The sequence below is a fragment of the Labrus mixtus genome, chromosome 3, assembly GCF_963584025.1.
Source record: "Labrus mixtus chromosome 3, fLabMix1.1, whole genome shotgun sequence".
Taxonomy (NCBI): Eukaryota; Metazoa; Chordata; class Actinopteri; order Labriformes; family Labridae; genus Labrus; species Labrus mixtus.
In genome coordinates this window covers 34,374,383-34,387,504 of record NC_083614.1, presented here as the reverse complement: position 1 = coordinate 34,387,504, position 13,122 = coordinate 34,374,383, and the positions used below count along the sequence as shown (strand labels likewise).

General features: G+C 44.5%; 2 protein-coding genes across 5 annotated transcripts in view; both read right to left on the bottom strand.

Annotated features, from left to right (window-relative positions):
• Positions 1 to 1,361: 1,361 nt before the first annotated feature.
• Positions 1,362 to 5,128, bottom strand: c3h19orf25 (chromosome 3 C19orf25 homolog). Of its 2 annotated transcripts, none has more exons than XM_061034702.1 (3): positions 5,005 to 5,128; positions 3,255 to 3,427; positions 1,362 to 2,778 (listed from the first exon to the last, which is right to left on the bottom strand). In XM_061034702.1, exons 2-3 carry the CDS (start codon positions 3,394 to 3,396, stop codon positions 2,597 to 2,599), a joined length of 324 nt encoding a protein of 107 aa, XP_060890685.1. In that variant the 5' UTR covers positions 3,397 to 3,427; positions 5,005 to 5,128; the 3' UTR covers positions 1,362 to 2,596. The 2 variants fall into 2 exon arrangements, with proteins under 2 accessions (XP_060890685.1, XP_060890686.1); XM_061034703.1 differs by having other exon boundaries at positions 3,255 to 3,421.
• Positions 5,129 to 5,635: 507 nt separating this feature from the next.
• reep6 (receptor accessory protein 6) overlaps positions 5,636 to 13,122 on the bottom strand; it is an 8,164-nt gene continuing 677 nt past the window's right edge. The window contains exons 1-7 of one of the 3 annotated variants that reach the window (XM_061034680.1): positions 11,320 to 11,472; positions 9,322 to 9,415; positions 8,948 to 9,086; positions 7,420 to 7,588; positions 7,212 to 7,339; positions 6,877 to 6,895; positions 5,636 to 6,229 (exon numbers count right to left, since the gene is read on the bottom strand). In XM_061034680.1, coding sequence (XP_060890663.1) covers positions 6,881 to 6,895; positions 7,212 to 7,339; positions 7,420 to 7,588; positions 8,948 to 9,086; positions 9,322 to 9,415; positions 11,320 to 11,350 — 576 coding nt within the window. In that variant the 5' untranslated portion in view covers positions 11,351 to 11,472 and the 3' untranslated portion in view covers positions 5,636 to 6,229; positions 6,877 to 6,880. Of the gene's footprint in view, positions 6,230 to 6,876; positions 6,896 to 7,211; positions 7,340 to 7,419; positions 7,589 to 8,947; positions 9,087 to 9,321; positions 9,416 to 11,319; positions 11,473 to 13,122 lie in introns of those variants that run through there. The other 2 variants (XM_061034678.1, XM_061034679.1) reach the window with 2 other exon arrangements.

Sequence of the window (13,122 nt, the reverse complement as noted above, 5' to 3'; positions counted from 1 at the left end):
AGAGGAATTCATCCAAAAAAGTAAAATGCAATCACCTGATTTGACTGAGTGAAGATGTAACTAATGATGATGTCGAAGTTATTTAAAGGTCACATTCTGCAGAGTACAGAGTTCTCCATGTTCCTCTAACTCTAACGTGTCTCTAGTCCGTCTTCAAACCCCCCAATCATGAGAAAAGTCCAACCTCTCCGTCTTCTGCCTGCTCCACTTTTCAGAAAATGTGTGCTCGAACAGGCCGTTTGGAGATTTTCCCTTCATGACATCACAAAGGGCAGTAGCCCCTCCCCCAGGTGGGTGACACTCCCACAGCTAGGTGTTTGTTCTGCCCTCTGAGTCTGCCTTCTCGCCGTAAACAATAGGACATGGAGCGAGAAAGACCGAGTACACCCGAGCCCTTCCAGAGAGGGGGTGTGGTCAGACACAGCTCATTTACATATTTAAAGGTACAGACACAGAAACAGCCTGTTCTGAGCAGGGCTGAAATAGAGGGGTTGAAAGACATGATCAAATACAGGATCAGAGTGGATTTAGAACAAGAAACTTCATACACATGTTGAAGAGGAGCTCTGAGACTTATTTACACTGAAGAGGAGGAGGACATGTCACCTTTAATATTCAATACCCAGAAGTTTCTTGTGTTTGTTGACAAAGCTAGCATGTTATGCTAAGAAGACAGAACATGTCTCTTTGCTTCTCTGAACTGATTCATCCTTCATTTAAACTTCAGTTTAAAGGTAACGCCAAACTTTGGTGTTAAGACAGGCCTATAAAAATGTAAATCTTCCATTTATTCTTTAATGAAAATTATTACATGTTTCCGGGGAGATGTCGTCATCTTGACTGCTTTGGGATTGTCAGCACAGCTCCTTCATGGTGGTCCAATGTAGAAAAAAAGGTTTTTATGTTACCATCATAAAAGATGAGGGATCAATATAAACCATTAATCAGTTCTACCTTGGGTCTTCAGGATTTATCTTCAGGAACTAGGGCCGTGTCCAGAGGGGTGGCAAGGCCCCCCTAGAAATCTGATTGACCACCCAAGGTGCCACCCCAAAAATCCTAAACTGTGATTGGTTATTTGCCCTGTTAGAGGCGGGACTTGTGTTAAAACCAATCATTAGGTTCTTGTTTTATGTCGGGACCAAAACATTGCGAGTAAGACTGTGCAGGAGTTTGAATCCAGATTTTTAATTTCTCTAAATTCTGGCCACCCCTGCATAAGTCGGGGCCCCAGTTGGGTCACCCCAGTCAAAAAACACGCCCCTGTCAGGAACGTATAAAAAAAAAAAAATGGAGAAAAAGAAGATTGAGAGAAAATGGAGAATTACAAACGTTTGTCAATAAAGAACACAAGCTTTGACTTTGTTTTGAGTCGGAACTCGTCTTAACACTTTTAATTGATCTGATAAGAAACAGAATGAAATTACAGATGAATTAAATCAACTTTGTCAATCAGAAGTAACAAAGATTGGTCTTACTCTTTCTGAAACATCAGAATAAGTCTGCTTTCCCGCATTTCATAACCCATATAACAGTTTGGGAGTTTTAAAGAACAATGTTCAACATGTTCCACATAAATAAATCATAAAGTCTGTCCTGTGTAAATGTGTCTCTGAGTCATGACTGTCTACAATGAGGGAGAAGCTCGAGTCCCGCTGGCTGTGTTGTTGTCAGAGCCGTGTTTACATGGACGGGACGGCCGGCTCCTCCCCTTGTGTATAAAAGCTGTTTTAGTCAAGAACTAGAGAGAAGAAGAAGAACATACTCACTGATTATTTGGATGTTAGTCAGAGTTTTTAGATCACGCTCATTCTGTGTCAGTTTACATGAAATGTGAAGCTACGAGCTAACTAAAGAGCGCTAACATTAGCATGCTAACACAACAATGTGAAGCTACGAGCTAACTAAAGAGCGCTAACATTAGCATGCTAACAACAATGCAGCTCGAGACCAGGACAAGTTTGTCTGTGGCTTGCGCTTAGTGCTTAATTATGGTACATTCCAATTTGAGGAGAGTGGAGGCTTCAGTATGGAGGAGGCGTGGCCAAACAGCAGTTTGTTTTGGTTTCATGCCGGTGCTCAAGGGCGACATCTACTGGATCAAGAAGTTGCACATTCTACCTTTAAGTAGTCGACCAAGAAATGAAAGTCGTCAGCCATGACACTGAATGACCCTTCAACTTTCAGATGTATTAAATTACTGTTGAAATAATCCCAACATATCCTCCTGCTTGATTCAGCAACAATCTGTTTCTCAGCTTCAGAAGTCAACGTTAGGGCTGCTGACGTAGCGACAGTGTGGCTGCTGACGTAGCGACAGAGTGGCTGCTGACGTAGCGACAGTGTGGCTGCTGACGTAGCGACAGAGTGGCTGCTGACGTAGCGACAGTGTGGCTGCTGACGTAGCGACAGTGTGGCTGCTGACGTAGCGACAGAGTGGCTGCTGACGTAGCGACAGTGTGGCTGCTGACGTAGCGACAGTGTGGCAGGTTTGACCTGCTCCAGCTGAGGCAGCCGGCCCTCTGCGCTCAGACCGTCAGGTAAGCCGTCCTACAGTGAGAGGTCGAGGAAAGTCTGTAACAGAAGAGGTGCACAGTCAGAGTGTTTGGCCTCTGACCTCCTCCACGTCACTCTGCAGCTGCTCGCCCGCCGCTCTCAGCTCCTCCCTCTGCCTCAGCAACCGACCCCGCACCTCCTGCAGCCGCTCGTTCAGCTCCAGATACTGACGACACTGCTGGAACCGGGACTCCACCTCGCTGTCTGAGGGCCGCGGCGAGTCTGAGGAGGGGACGAGAACCAGTCAGTGAACTATGAAAACTGGGAGTTAAAGTTAGTAAAAAAACAAAGAATCCAAGTCGGTAAAGTAAGAGAAGCAGACGTAGGCAAGACAAGTAGGGGACAGGGACGTCAGAGCACAATAACTCTGTCAGAACTACAACGGAGTGATGGAAGCTAGCTAGTGCAAGCGCCCCATGTACAGAGGCTGTAGTCCTCCAAGCGGGCGGCCAGGCGGGTTCTAATCCAACCTGAGGCTCCTCTCTCACATGTCATTCCCCACTCTCTCTCTCCCCAGTTTCTGACTCTATCCGCTGTCCTGTCTCTAAAATAAAGTCATAAAAAGCCCCAAAATAAACCCTAAAATCGTCTTCCATCTGTCGTGCAGACACTGGTTGAAATTTAAAATTTGAGTTAAGAGAGTTATTGACAGCAGGTTGAATGATGGAATAGTTAACGCCTTGTCTGCGTTGACTCACCTTGTCCGGTCTGCTCCAGGATGCTGAAGACGGGGTCGTTGGGAGCGGCTCCGTTGATGTCCTCCAGGATCTGGTCCACAGTGGGGGGGTCAGGACGGCTGGGCAGGACCTGCCGCTTCTTATTTTTGGATCCAATATTCATCCTGCTGCACACCTAGCTGCACCGCCTGCTTCTGCGCACAAACATCATCTGTTATTTATTTTAACGAGGGGAAGATGAGAGATTTGATACTTGAATTAAAAAAAACATAAACACGACAAAGAGGTGATTGGTTGGTGTATAAAGTGGATTAACTGGCTGTAAATGCGTGCAACACGTGCTCGGTTGTGATTTTAGATTCGAGGTTTATCTGCATTTGTACAGGTCCATTAGAATTAATGTGCATTTCTCCACCAGAGACACCTCTACAAAAAAAGGAAAAGTATAAAAATAAAAGAGCGATATTAAAGATAAGAGGGCAGAAAAACAAATAAGTAGACAAGAAATGTAAACTGTACAAAAACTAGGGCCAGACCGATATGGGAGTTTTGGGGCCGATACCAATATCAGGAATAGAAAAAAATCCGATACTGATAAATCTTTCTTAGATGTGTAGATATATAGATATAGATACACACATTGTATTGTGTTGATCCCTCAGTTATCAGACTCTTGTGGAAAAGATTTATAATGAAGACAAGATGGTCACTCAACTGGAAAGTAACTGAGCATGTACTATGATCCATACAGCGCCCTCTGCTGGTGAAAGAGAACTGCTCGTGTAACACAATGAAACTCAAATTCTGGTGAATAATATTGGTGCACATCTGCAATAAAACACGCTGATACTGATAGTCACTGGATTTGCTAATATCAGCTGATATTATTGGCTAGCAGATTAATCGGTCGGGCTCTTCAAAAAAAATAAAATGACCCTGCACAATAAAATAAAAACATAACCAGTGTTTCCCCTACCATTATATTGGGGGGAGGGGGGGGGGGGCGCCCTGAAGGTCAAGTAAAAAAAAAAATATATATATATATATATTTTTTTTATAAGATTTGTTTTGGTCTTTTTGTGCCTTTATTGTAGAGATATGATAGTAGATAGAGTCGGAAATCATGGAAAGAAGTCATTTAAGGAACCTTTCCGATAGTAAAGGACAGCTGTCATTAAAAGTAACACATGAACACCAAGACTCCTTCAAGTGTTTGTGTCGTCGTGTCGTCGTGCACCCGTTTCACTATGAACTATTCATTCACCAAACAGACGAACACGTGAAGTCGTCCTGCACCTACACCAGACTTCTGTTAGATTACTAATTAAATAAAGATTCACCCAACTGACATTGAAGGCGAACGTCCCGTAGACAAAATATTACAATACATTTCGGAATTAGTACCCTGTCCTGTCAATTCGGCGTAAAATATATCATCTCTTTATTAATGAAGATTAATTTCACATAACTAACTGCGGTTTGTTCTCTCTTTATCGACCAGCAGCTCATACTGAGGAGGACACTAATACCACGATGCTAACCTGATGCTAAATCGTCGTTATGTTGATATGTATCGCAGTATATGGATACATTTCTAAGCCGAATTTAAATTAAAGTCTGTTTGAGTCATAAAACATCTTCAATTGAGGTGAAACGGAGTTATATATTCGCTCAGAAGAAGTTAAAGTTGCACTTTCAGAATATTTATACGGAGTTCGGTGTTCTTGCTTGAACTCGCCACAATAACTACTGTTCCTCGGTACTTACGTGTGTTTAGTCGTCTTGTTGAGATAAAATATCAGTCTTGGCTCTTGTGTCAGGCTGTCTCCGGCAGCTCACACCGGGATAAAGGACGGAAAGGTACCGGACAGTGCTGTGGTTAATGCTACTGGATGAAAACACTGCACGGTACGTTACATGCCACGTCAGAACGTCGGTGGAACGCAATGACGTCACTCCTCCAAACGTTCTTCTTCTTCTGGCGACAGGGCGGAGCATTACTGCCACCTACCGTTGTTTTTGTAATTTATTCTTCCTTTATTGTTTAGACCTTGTAATAAAGATTACTGTCCGACAGTCCATCCTGAAAGGTGATTTCTATGTTTTCCTCCCGTGTTCTACACCCAAACAAAGCCCACCTCACACTCTGCTCTCAAACAAATCCAGAGCATTCAGGAGCAGAATCTAAAGTTAGAAGGAGGACATACTGGCTGCTGCATTGTTGTCAGAGAAGCCAGCACTTCAACATGTTTCCTTAATGATCAGATAGTAAGATACCTTTATCATCTCACCCTCTACACATCTCACTGATTGGACCTTTAATATGAATTTACCTTCTTAAGATCACTTCAGTTTAGCTTAAAACACTGCGACAAACAGGACGTCATAAAAGGAGTCAGACAGTTTGTTGATTTAATTTATTTTCTCATCATCGTTTAATTGTCATATCAAGTTCATGATCTCTTTTTTTTGTTGAAGAACAAAAACACAAGATAAAGTATAAACAGCAACATGTGTGATGAAGAACAGAGACCTCCAGAGTCCGAGACGTGGAACTGAAAATGTCTGAGAGCAGAGCTGCAGATTTTTAAAAAACACATGCACGTCTTCAAAACTGTGTCATCCCAATTTAAAAAAAGAAGCTCCACATGCTGAAGAATCTGCAGTCTGCTGTATGAACTATGAGTGATAAACTTCAGATGCTCCACATCTTTTAAAAAACATCCCACTGATCCCCCAAAAGCATCAATACATAAATAAATAAATAAAAACACTTAGAAACTTAGAGTCTGTCTGCAGAGTTTTAAACCAAACTGTGACTTATTATTTTTTAAATTAAATCCTGTTACAGACTGGAGTATAAATATAACATCTGATATAAAAAAAAGAATCAATCTCAAAGAGGAACACCTTCACTCTCTCTGATTCGTCTCCTCACATGAAGCTCCTCCTCCTCACATTAGGCTCCTCCTCTTCCTCCGCTGCTATCTGAAGAACTTGGAGGGGAACAGACAAAAAGCAACAACAGGCAGAAAGTGTGAAGCGTTACTGAGAGCATGAATAAATAAAAAAATAATTAATTAATTAATTGTATATTTTCCTCATCGTGTCCCTTGTTCTTGTGCTTAAGAAGAGAGCAGATCATATCTGTGACTCCTGTCCTCTTTGTTGTATATTTATTGACTTATTTATTTATTTATTTCTGTTGTCCTTAAATCGAGATTGTGTGTCATTACCCAAAGAGACCACACGAGGGCGCCAGTGTGCCAGCTACATCTCTGTTTAGTCCTGATTGGTGACCACACACATGTCGATATAAACACACAAGGATCCTGTGGACATGCACTACTGGAGAGACGTCAGAGTGTGGGGTGGGGGGGCGTCCCAGCTCTTTATGAACGGGGGTTGTTTTGTGTTTGGAGCTAACTCTGTGTTTGCTGACATGTAGAAAGATTTAATCGGGTTTAAAAGATAAAAGAAGTTGATCTGTCTGTGTGGATGCTGAATATAATTAGGAGAGACGTGTCGGGGGGGGGTCTCCATCTGTCTCTAAGACTAAATCTGCAGCCTGATGCTACGTGCTAATTCTCTTCTCACAACATTCACTGCTGCATGCTAACTCATAGCTAACTAGTGGGCTTACCTGGTTAACCCAGGAAAGGCTGGAACAGGAAACAGGACAGACGGGTTAGCGTGCAAAGTTCTTAGATCTGATTGGACGCTACAAACGATTTAGTGTTTATAAAAAGCTGCAGTATGAGCTCAAACCACGTTAACTAACCTCCCCATATAATCTGTCACTAAGACACTATGAAGAAATACAAATAAATAATGTCTCCAGCAGATGAATTCATGTCAGGGGGAGAGACACTGTGGAGAGAAACCCACAAATTGAACTGCATTTTGACTTTGAAACATAAAGAAGGTCAAACTTCAAAGTTTTATTCTAAAGACGTGAAGCAGCTGTGACGTACGTACCGGTTTCTCTTCTTCTGACTCTAATGGCGTGACTTTAGCCGACGATGTACTCGGTAAACTCTTCTGCTCGGAGGCGGTCGGCGCTGACGGACTCACCAGAGCTTTATTCTTCAACAGAGTGGTCAGAACTGAAGAGAGAAGAATGTTTCAGTCAGATGTTTATAATAATCTCAGTCTGAATGCAGCAGTGTAGAACTGGTCTCTGTACCCTCTCTGGTCAGGTTCTCGGCGGCGCTCATCGCCTTCCCTCCGAGGTCGTTCACTAAGTTGTCCACCATGGCCTCGTGACGGAGGAAGATGGGCCGGACCACTCTGTTGTAGATGATCTGGGAGCCGTTCCACGACATCGGAGCCATGCACCACAACAGGAAGAGACACTGGAGACGCAAGAGAGCGTCAGGGTTTCAGGACGAACGCTGACTCATGTCCTCAGTGATCCTAACCTCCAGTCAAATCTCTGAGGAGTTCATCTTTGAGTTTGTAGAGCGAGGACTACTCTCTCTAACAAAGGAAACGTTTGTCTATATGAAGCCCACAAGAGGCGTTCAGAAGAAGGTCAGAGGTGGGTGCAACGACTCAAACATGCTGCATTAACATGAAACGCTTCAAATATATAAATGATCCAAAGTCGAAAACACACATATTCAAAAATGAGTGCAAAAAGATAAATGCTGCAAATCCAGTCTTAAACGTAAGATTTCCAGGCCTGTAGAGGGCGCTCTGTGGAACAGTGCATTAATGACAGGAGAATGAAGGACACGACGAAGTGAAAAGTGGAATAGTCTGACAACACAGAGTGAATGCAGCAACCAGGAGATTTAAAGTCTGGTCTAGATTTTACCATAAAAGAAACAGCTGAGCAGCTTGAAACTAGCGCTAGCTCCAATATAAACTGTTCCACAGAGCGCCCCTAGAGGCCTGGGGCCCTTCCATTTAAAGGTGACATCTCCTCCTCCTCCTCTTCTTCAGTGTAAATAAGTCTCAGAGCTCCTCAAAACATGTGTGTGAAGTTTCTTGTTCTAAATCCACTCTGATCCTGTATTTGATCATGTCTATAAACCCCTCTATTTCAGCCCTGCTCAGAACAGGCTGTTTCTGTTTCTGTACCTTTAAATATGTAAATGAGCTGTGTCTGACCACGCCCCCTCTCTGGAAGGGCTTGGGTGTACTCGGTGCTTTCTCGCTCCATGTCCTATTGTTTACGGTGAGAAGGCAGACTCAGAGGGCAGAACAAACACCTAGCTGTGGGAGTGTCACCCACCTGGGGGAGGGGCTACTGCCCTTTGTGATGTCATGAAGGGAAACTCTCCAAACGGCCTGTTTGAGCACACATTTTCTGAAAAGTGGAGCAGGCAGAAGACGGAGAGGATGGACTTTTCTCATCATTGGGGGGTTTGTAGACGGAGTAGAGTTAGAGGAACATGGAGAAGAGGATTTTATATAAGTGACCCTTTAATACTACAGTTTCTTCCTGTTTGTAGTCCTTTTTCTGAATGTGTTTGTGACTCTGTGTGGTTTAAGTATTTACAGCATGTTTGATGTTAGTTCAGTTTTTTTGTCTTTCTTGCAGCAGGTCTGTTTCATTAGCAGTGTGTTTCAGCCGTTGCGTTTTTGTTCTTGGATGTGTTTTTGAATTTGCATCATTTCTGAATATTCTGCACGCTGTTCTTAACGTCAGATGTTTTGCCCCCCGCTGCAGAGCCTTTGCACCAGGTGACCACCGTGGTTTTCCTCACCTTGAAGGCGTAGTAGAACGGGAACCAGTAGAGGAAGATGTCTGAGAAGAACTCGCCTATGCTGAAGACGCCGTACACCACCCAGTACGTCAGCCATTTTGTATCGTCTTCTTTACTCGTACTTTCGATGGCTTTGATTCTGCAGATAAGACAGAAAAGAATCGGCATGTTTCAGATTAACAGTGAAGAGAAAAACATCTTTTACATCCCATCAGACCGAACAAACGAGTGATTTAACGGTCACGATGGCTGCAGGCTAACGCAGTAGACCAAGACACCAGATGTTAAATAATATATGACAGCAATGCATTCTGGGACTTGTAGTCGGACAGACATGTTTCTGTGAGTGAAAGACAAACACATGAAATACTCACGAGTAATAGGCTGGATAGACAAATCCAATCAGGTTGCAGAGCAGTGAGGCTCCATATCCATACACCAGGTAGAGTCCGGTCAGTGAGACGGCACCTGGACGGGACAGACGGGGAGACGCACCTCATGTTGGAATTCAAAAACTCAAGTCATACAAGAATCAGACGACTGTGTTTGATAGCTTTTAACACAAACACAAACGTAAACAGTTTAGTTCTTTTAGTGTGTGGAGAGCTCAACACATACTAACAGATTCATTCCAGCACCTCCCGTCTTAAAGAAGACATATGATCCCCCTCCTCCACCTTTTCAAACAGTCCCCTCCTCCACCTTTTCTAACAGTCCCCTCCTCCATCTTTTCAAACAGTCCCCTCCTCCACCTTTTCAAACAGTCCCCTCCTCCACCTTTTCAAACAGTCCCCTTCTCCACCTTTTCAAACAGTCCCCCTCCTCCACCTTTTCAAACAGTCCCCCTCCTCCACCTTTTCAAACAGTCCCCTCCTCCACCTTTTCAAACAGTCCCCTCCTCCACCTTTTCTAACAGTCCCCTCCTCCATCTTTTCAAACAGTCCCCTCCTCCACCTTTTCAAACAGTCCCCTCCTCCACCTTTTCAAACAGTCCCCTCCTCCACCTTTTCAAACAGTCCCCTCCTCCACCTTTTCAAACAGTCCCCTTCTACACCTTTTCAAACAGTCCCCCTCCTCCACCTTTTCAAACAGTTCCCCTCCTCCACCTTTTCAAACAGTCCTCCTCCACCTTTTCAAACAGTCTCCTCCTCCATCTTTTCAAACAGTCCCCTCCTCCACCTTTTCAAACAGTCCCCTCCTCCACCTTTTCAAACAGTCCCCTCCTCCACCTTTTCAAACAGTCCCCTCCTCCACCTTTTCAAACAGTCTCCTCCTCCACCTTTTCAAACAGTCTCCTCCTCCACCTTTTCTAACAGTCCCCTCCTCCACCTTTTCAAACAGTCCCCCTGTGGTCTAAATGAAACATCTGTGCTGTGCTTTGGTCAAAATATAACATGAATCAAGCACCAGAGGAGGTTTGTGACCCTGTATAAACCAGCTCTCTCAGAACGCTCCGTTTTGGTGTGTGTGTCTCTTTAAATACAATGACCACCCCCCCCCCTCACAAGAAGAGCACATTTGAAACAGAGCATTTTTCTCTGTGTTGTAAGACTTATGCAGACCACAAACAAAGGACTGGATGGTTTATTTCACATGTTGTGGGTCAGTAGACTCTCAGGTTACACAGATATATGTTCAGAAACACTGTACACGTTTTTATAATTTGTCCCCTTTAAGAAAAAAGTGTTTGTTGATGTGTTTATAAAGGTCACTTATAGATTCTGTAATAAACAGCAGATATCGTTTGTCTTGTAACTCCAGCTGTCCCGCGGTGCTGTGTGTGTGCAGACAGACGAGCGAGCACAGAGCCTTCACTGGAGCAGAAGTTCAGGGTTAGTTTGTTTTAACAGAAAAAGTGTACTTTACATTTTGGTTCTGCAAAATGGACTAAACATCATTGGGTCCCCTCTGCAGAACTCTCCAAAACAAACTAAATTAACCGCTCACTCATTCACATCCGGGTCACTTCCAGTAATCGGTACGTTCCCTTTCCGGCAAGATCCTGTTGTTTGTTCTTATCTTATCTTATCAGTGCTCTTGATTGAAGTATTTCACATCTTGTAAATCAGTTTTGTCCTTGGTTAAAAAAAAGGTTTCACACTTTGTGATTGTTGGTTTGGCACTTCCCAGCCACCGTACAGAGGAGAAGTCCAAACGCACAGAAAATACATGTGTGAACAGAATAAACAATGAGATGTTAGACATGTTAGGACGGACTGGATCTATGACCTCTATATCTGCAGGTTAACCCTGAACTGTGAGCAGGGCAGTGAACGCAGCACGCAGGTCCTGACACACACACACACACACACACACACACACACACACACACACACACACAGATACAGGAAGTGTTGTAAAAAGCGTCCTACCTCTGATGAGCTTACGTGGCCGTTCACACATGGAGCCGCTCTGCTCAGCCGTCTCTGTTAATCTGATTTAAAGAGAGGCAGCGGGGACACGGAGCGCCAGGCACCGCAGTGACATCATGATACTGATCTGCTGTATGAGCAGCACTGAGGCATGAATAGACCCTGTTCACCACCCGACGCTGCACTAAACTCACTCCTTCACTCAATATTTACTTTGTCTTTGTCATCGGATTCATCCCCTGAGATTCACTCCATAGAAACGTCCTGTCATGATAACTTATTTTACACAACTGTGTCCCTGAACTCATCACCAGGAGATGTGTTTGAAGCAGCGTTTGTGTGTCTTGTAACCGCTGTCAACAACCAATAGGAGCGGTCTCATCAGCACTAAACAGGAAGCTGCAAACTTACACAGCAAAGGATGTAAAGGAACGTGTGGTTCTCCTGGACGGTGGAAAAGGAGGAGAAACTGGAGGAGAGAGAAGGAATGAGGTCTCTCTGACGTGTCCTCTTTTTACCGGGAGAGAGAGGAGAAGGAAAAAAGGTGGACAGAAATCACCAGAGACCAGAGTGCTCAGAGTCCGAGACAAGACCAAGGCCAAAGCAAGACCAAGGCCAAGGCAGGGCGAGACCAAGTCAAGACCAAGTCATCTTGGGAACCAGACCTAGACCTAGACCGAGTCAAGACCAAGACCAAGACATTTAGGGATCAAGACCGAGGCCAAAGCAAGACCAAGACCAAGGCAGGGCAAAACCGAGACGAGATCAAGTCATCTTGGGATCCAGACCTAGACCTAGACCGAGTCAAGACCAAGGCCAAAGCAAGACCAAGACCAAGGCCAAGGCAGGGCGAGACAAGACCAAGACCAAGACCAAGGCCAAAGCAAGACCAAGACCAAGGCCAAGGCAGGGCGAGACAAGACCAAGACCAAGACATTTAGGGATCAAGACCGAGTCAAGACCAAGGCCAAAGCAAGACCAAGACCAAGGCAGGGCAAAACCGAGACGAGATCAAGTCATCTTGGGATCCAGACCTAGACCTAGACCGAGTCAAGACCAAAGCCAAAGCAAGACCAAGACCAAGGCCAAGGCAGGGCGAGACAAGACCAAGACCAAGACCAAGACCAAGGCCAAAGCAAGACCAAGACCAAGGCCAAGGCAGGGCGAGACAAGACCAAGACCAAGACATTTAGGGATCAAGACTGAGTCAAGACCAAGGCCAAAGCAAGACCAAGACCAAGGCAGGGCAAAACCGAGACGAGATCAAGTCATCTTGGGATCCAGACCTAGACCTAGACTGAGATCGAGTCAAGACCAAGACCATAATTATCACTGAAAAACCTTATCTTGTGTGCAGTTGGCGTGTCACTAACTCAGACCGTGACACCGGGAAGTTCCGCAACCAAGAGACCAAGACCGGTCTCGAGAACTACGACACCAAATCAAATCATCCAGAAATGAAATCTTCTCCGTCACAAAAGCAAACAGGAACTCCTACGACAGAAACCCAATCAGATTCCTATTTACAGATCAGAACAGGTTGGAGTGTTGTTCGTGAGATCTGGCTCTGTGTGAGTTTAAAGGCACAGTGTGGTCCACATAAAGGTTCTGTTGACCCAGAACAGATCCAGATCCTCTTCAGGTCTGAGTCTGCAGACAGCAGCTGTTCACCGGAGCCTCCATTATGTTCACAGGAGGATTAACTGAATCCTCTTCAGGTTTACACTCACATGCACCGAGCAGGAACAAAAACACTGAACACAGAACCCCAGAAGAACCACCCGGATCCAGGTCCAGCAGAAC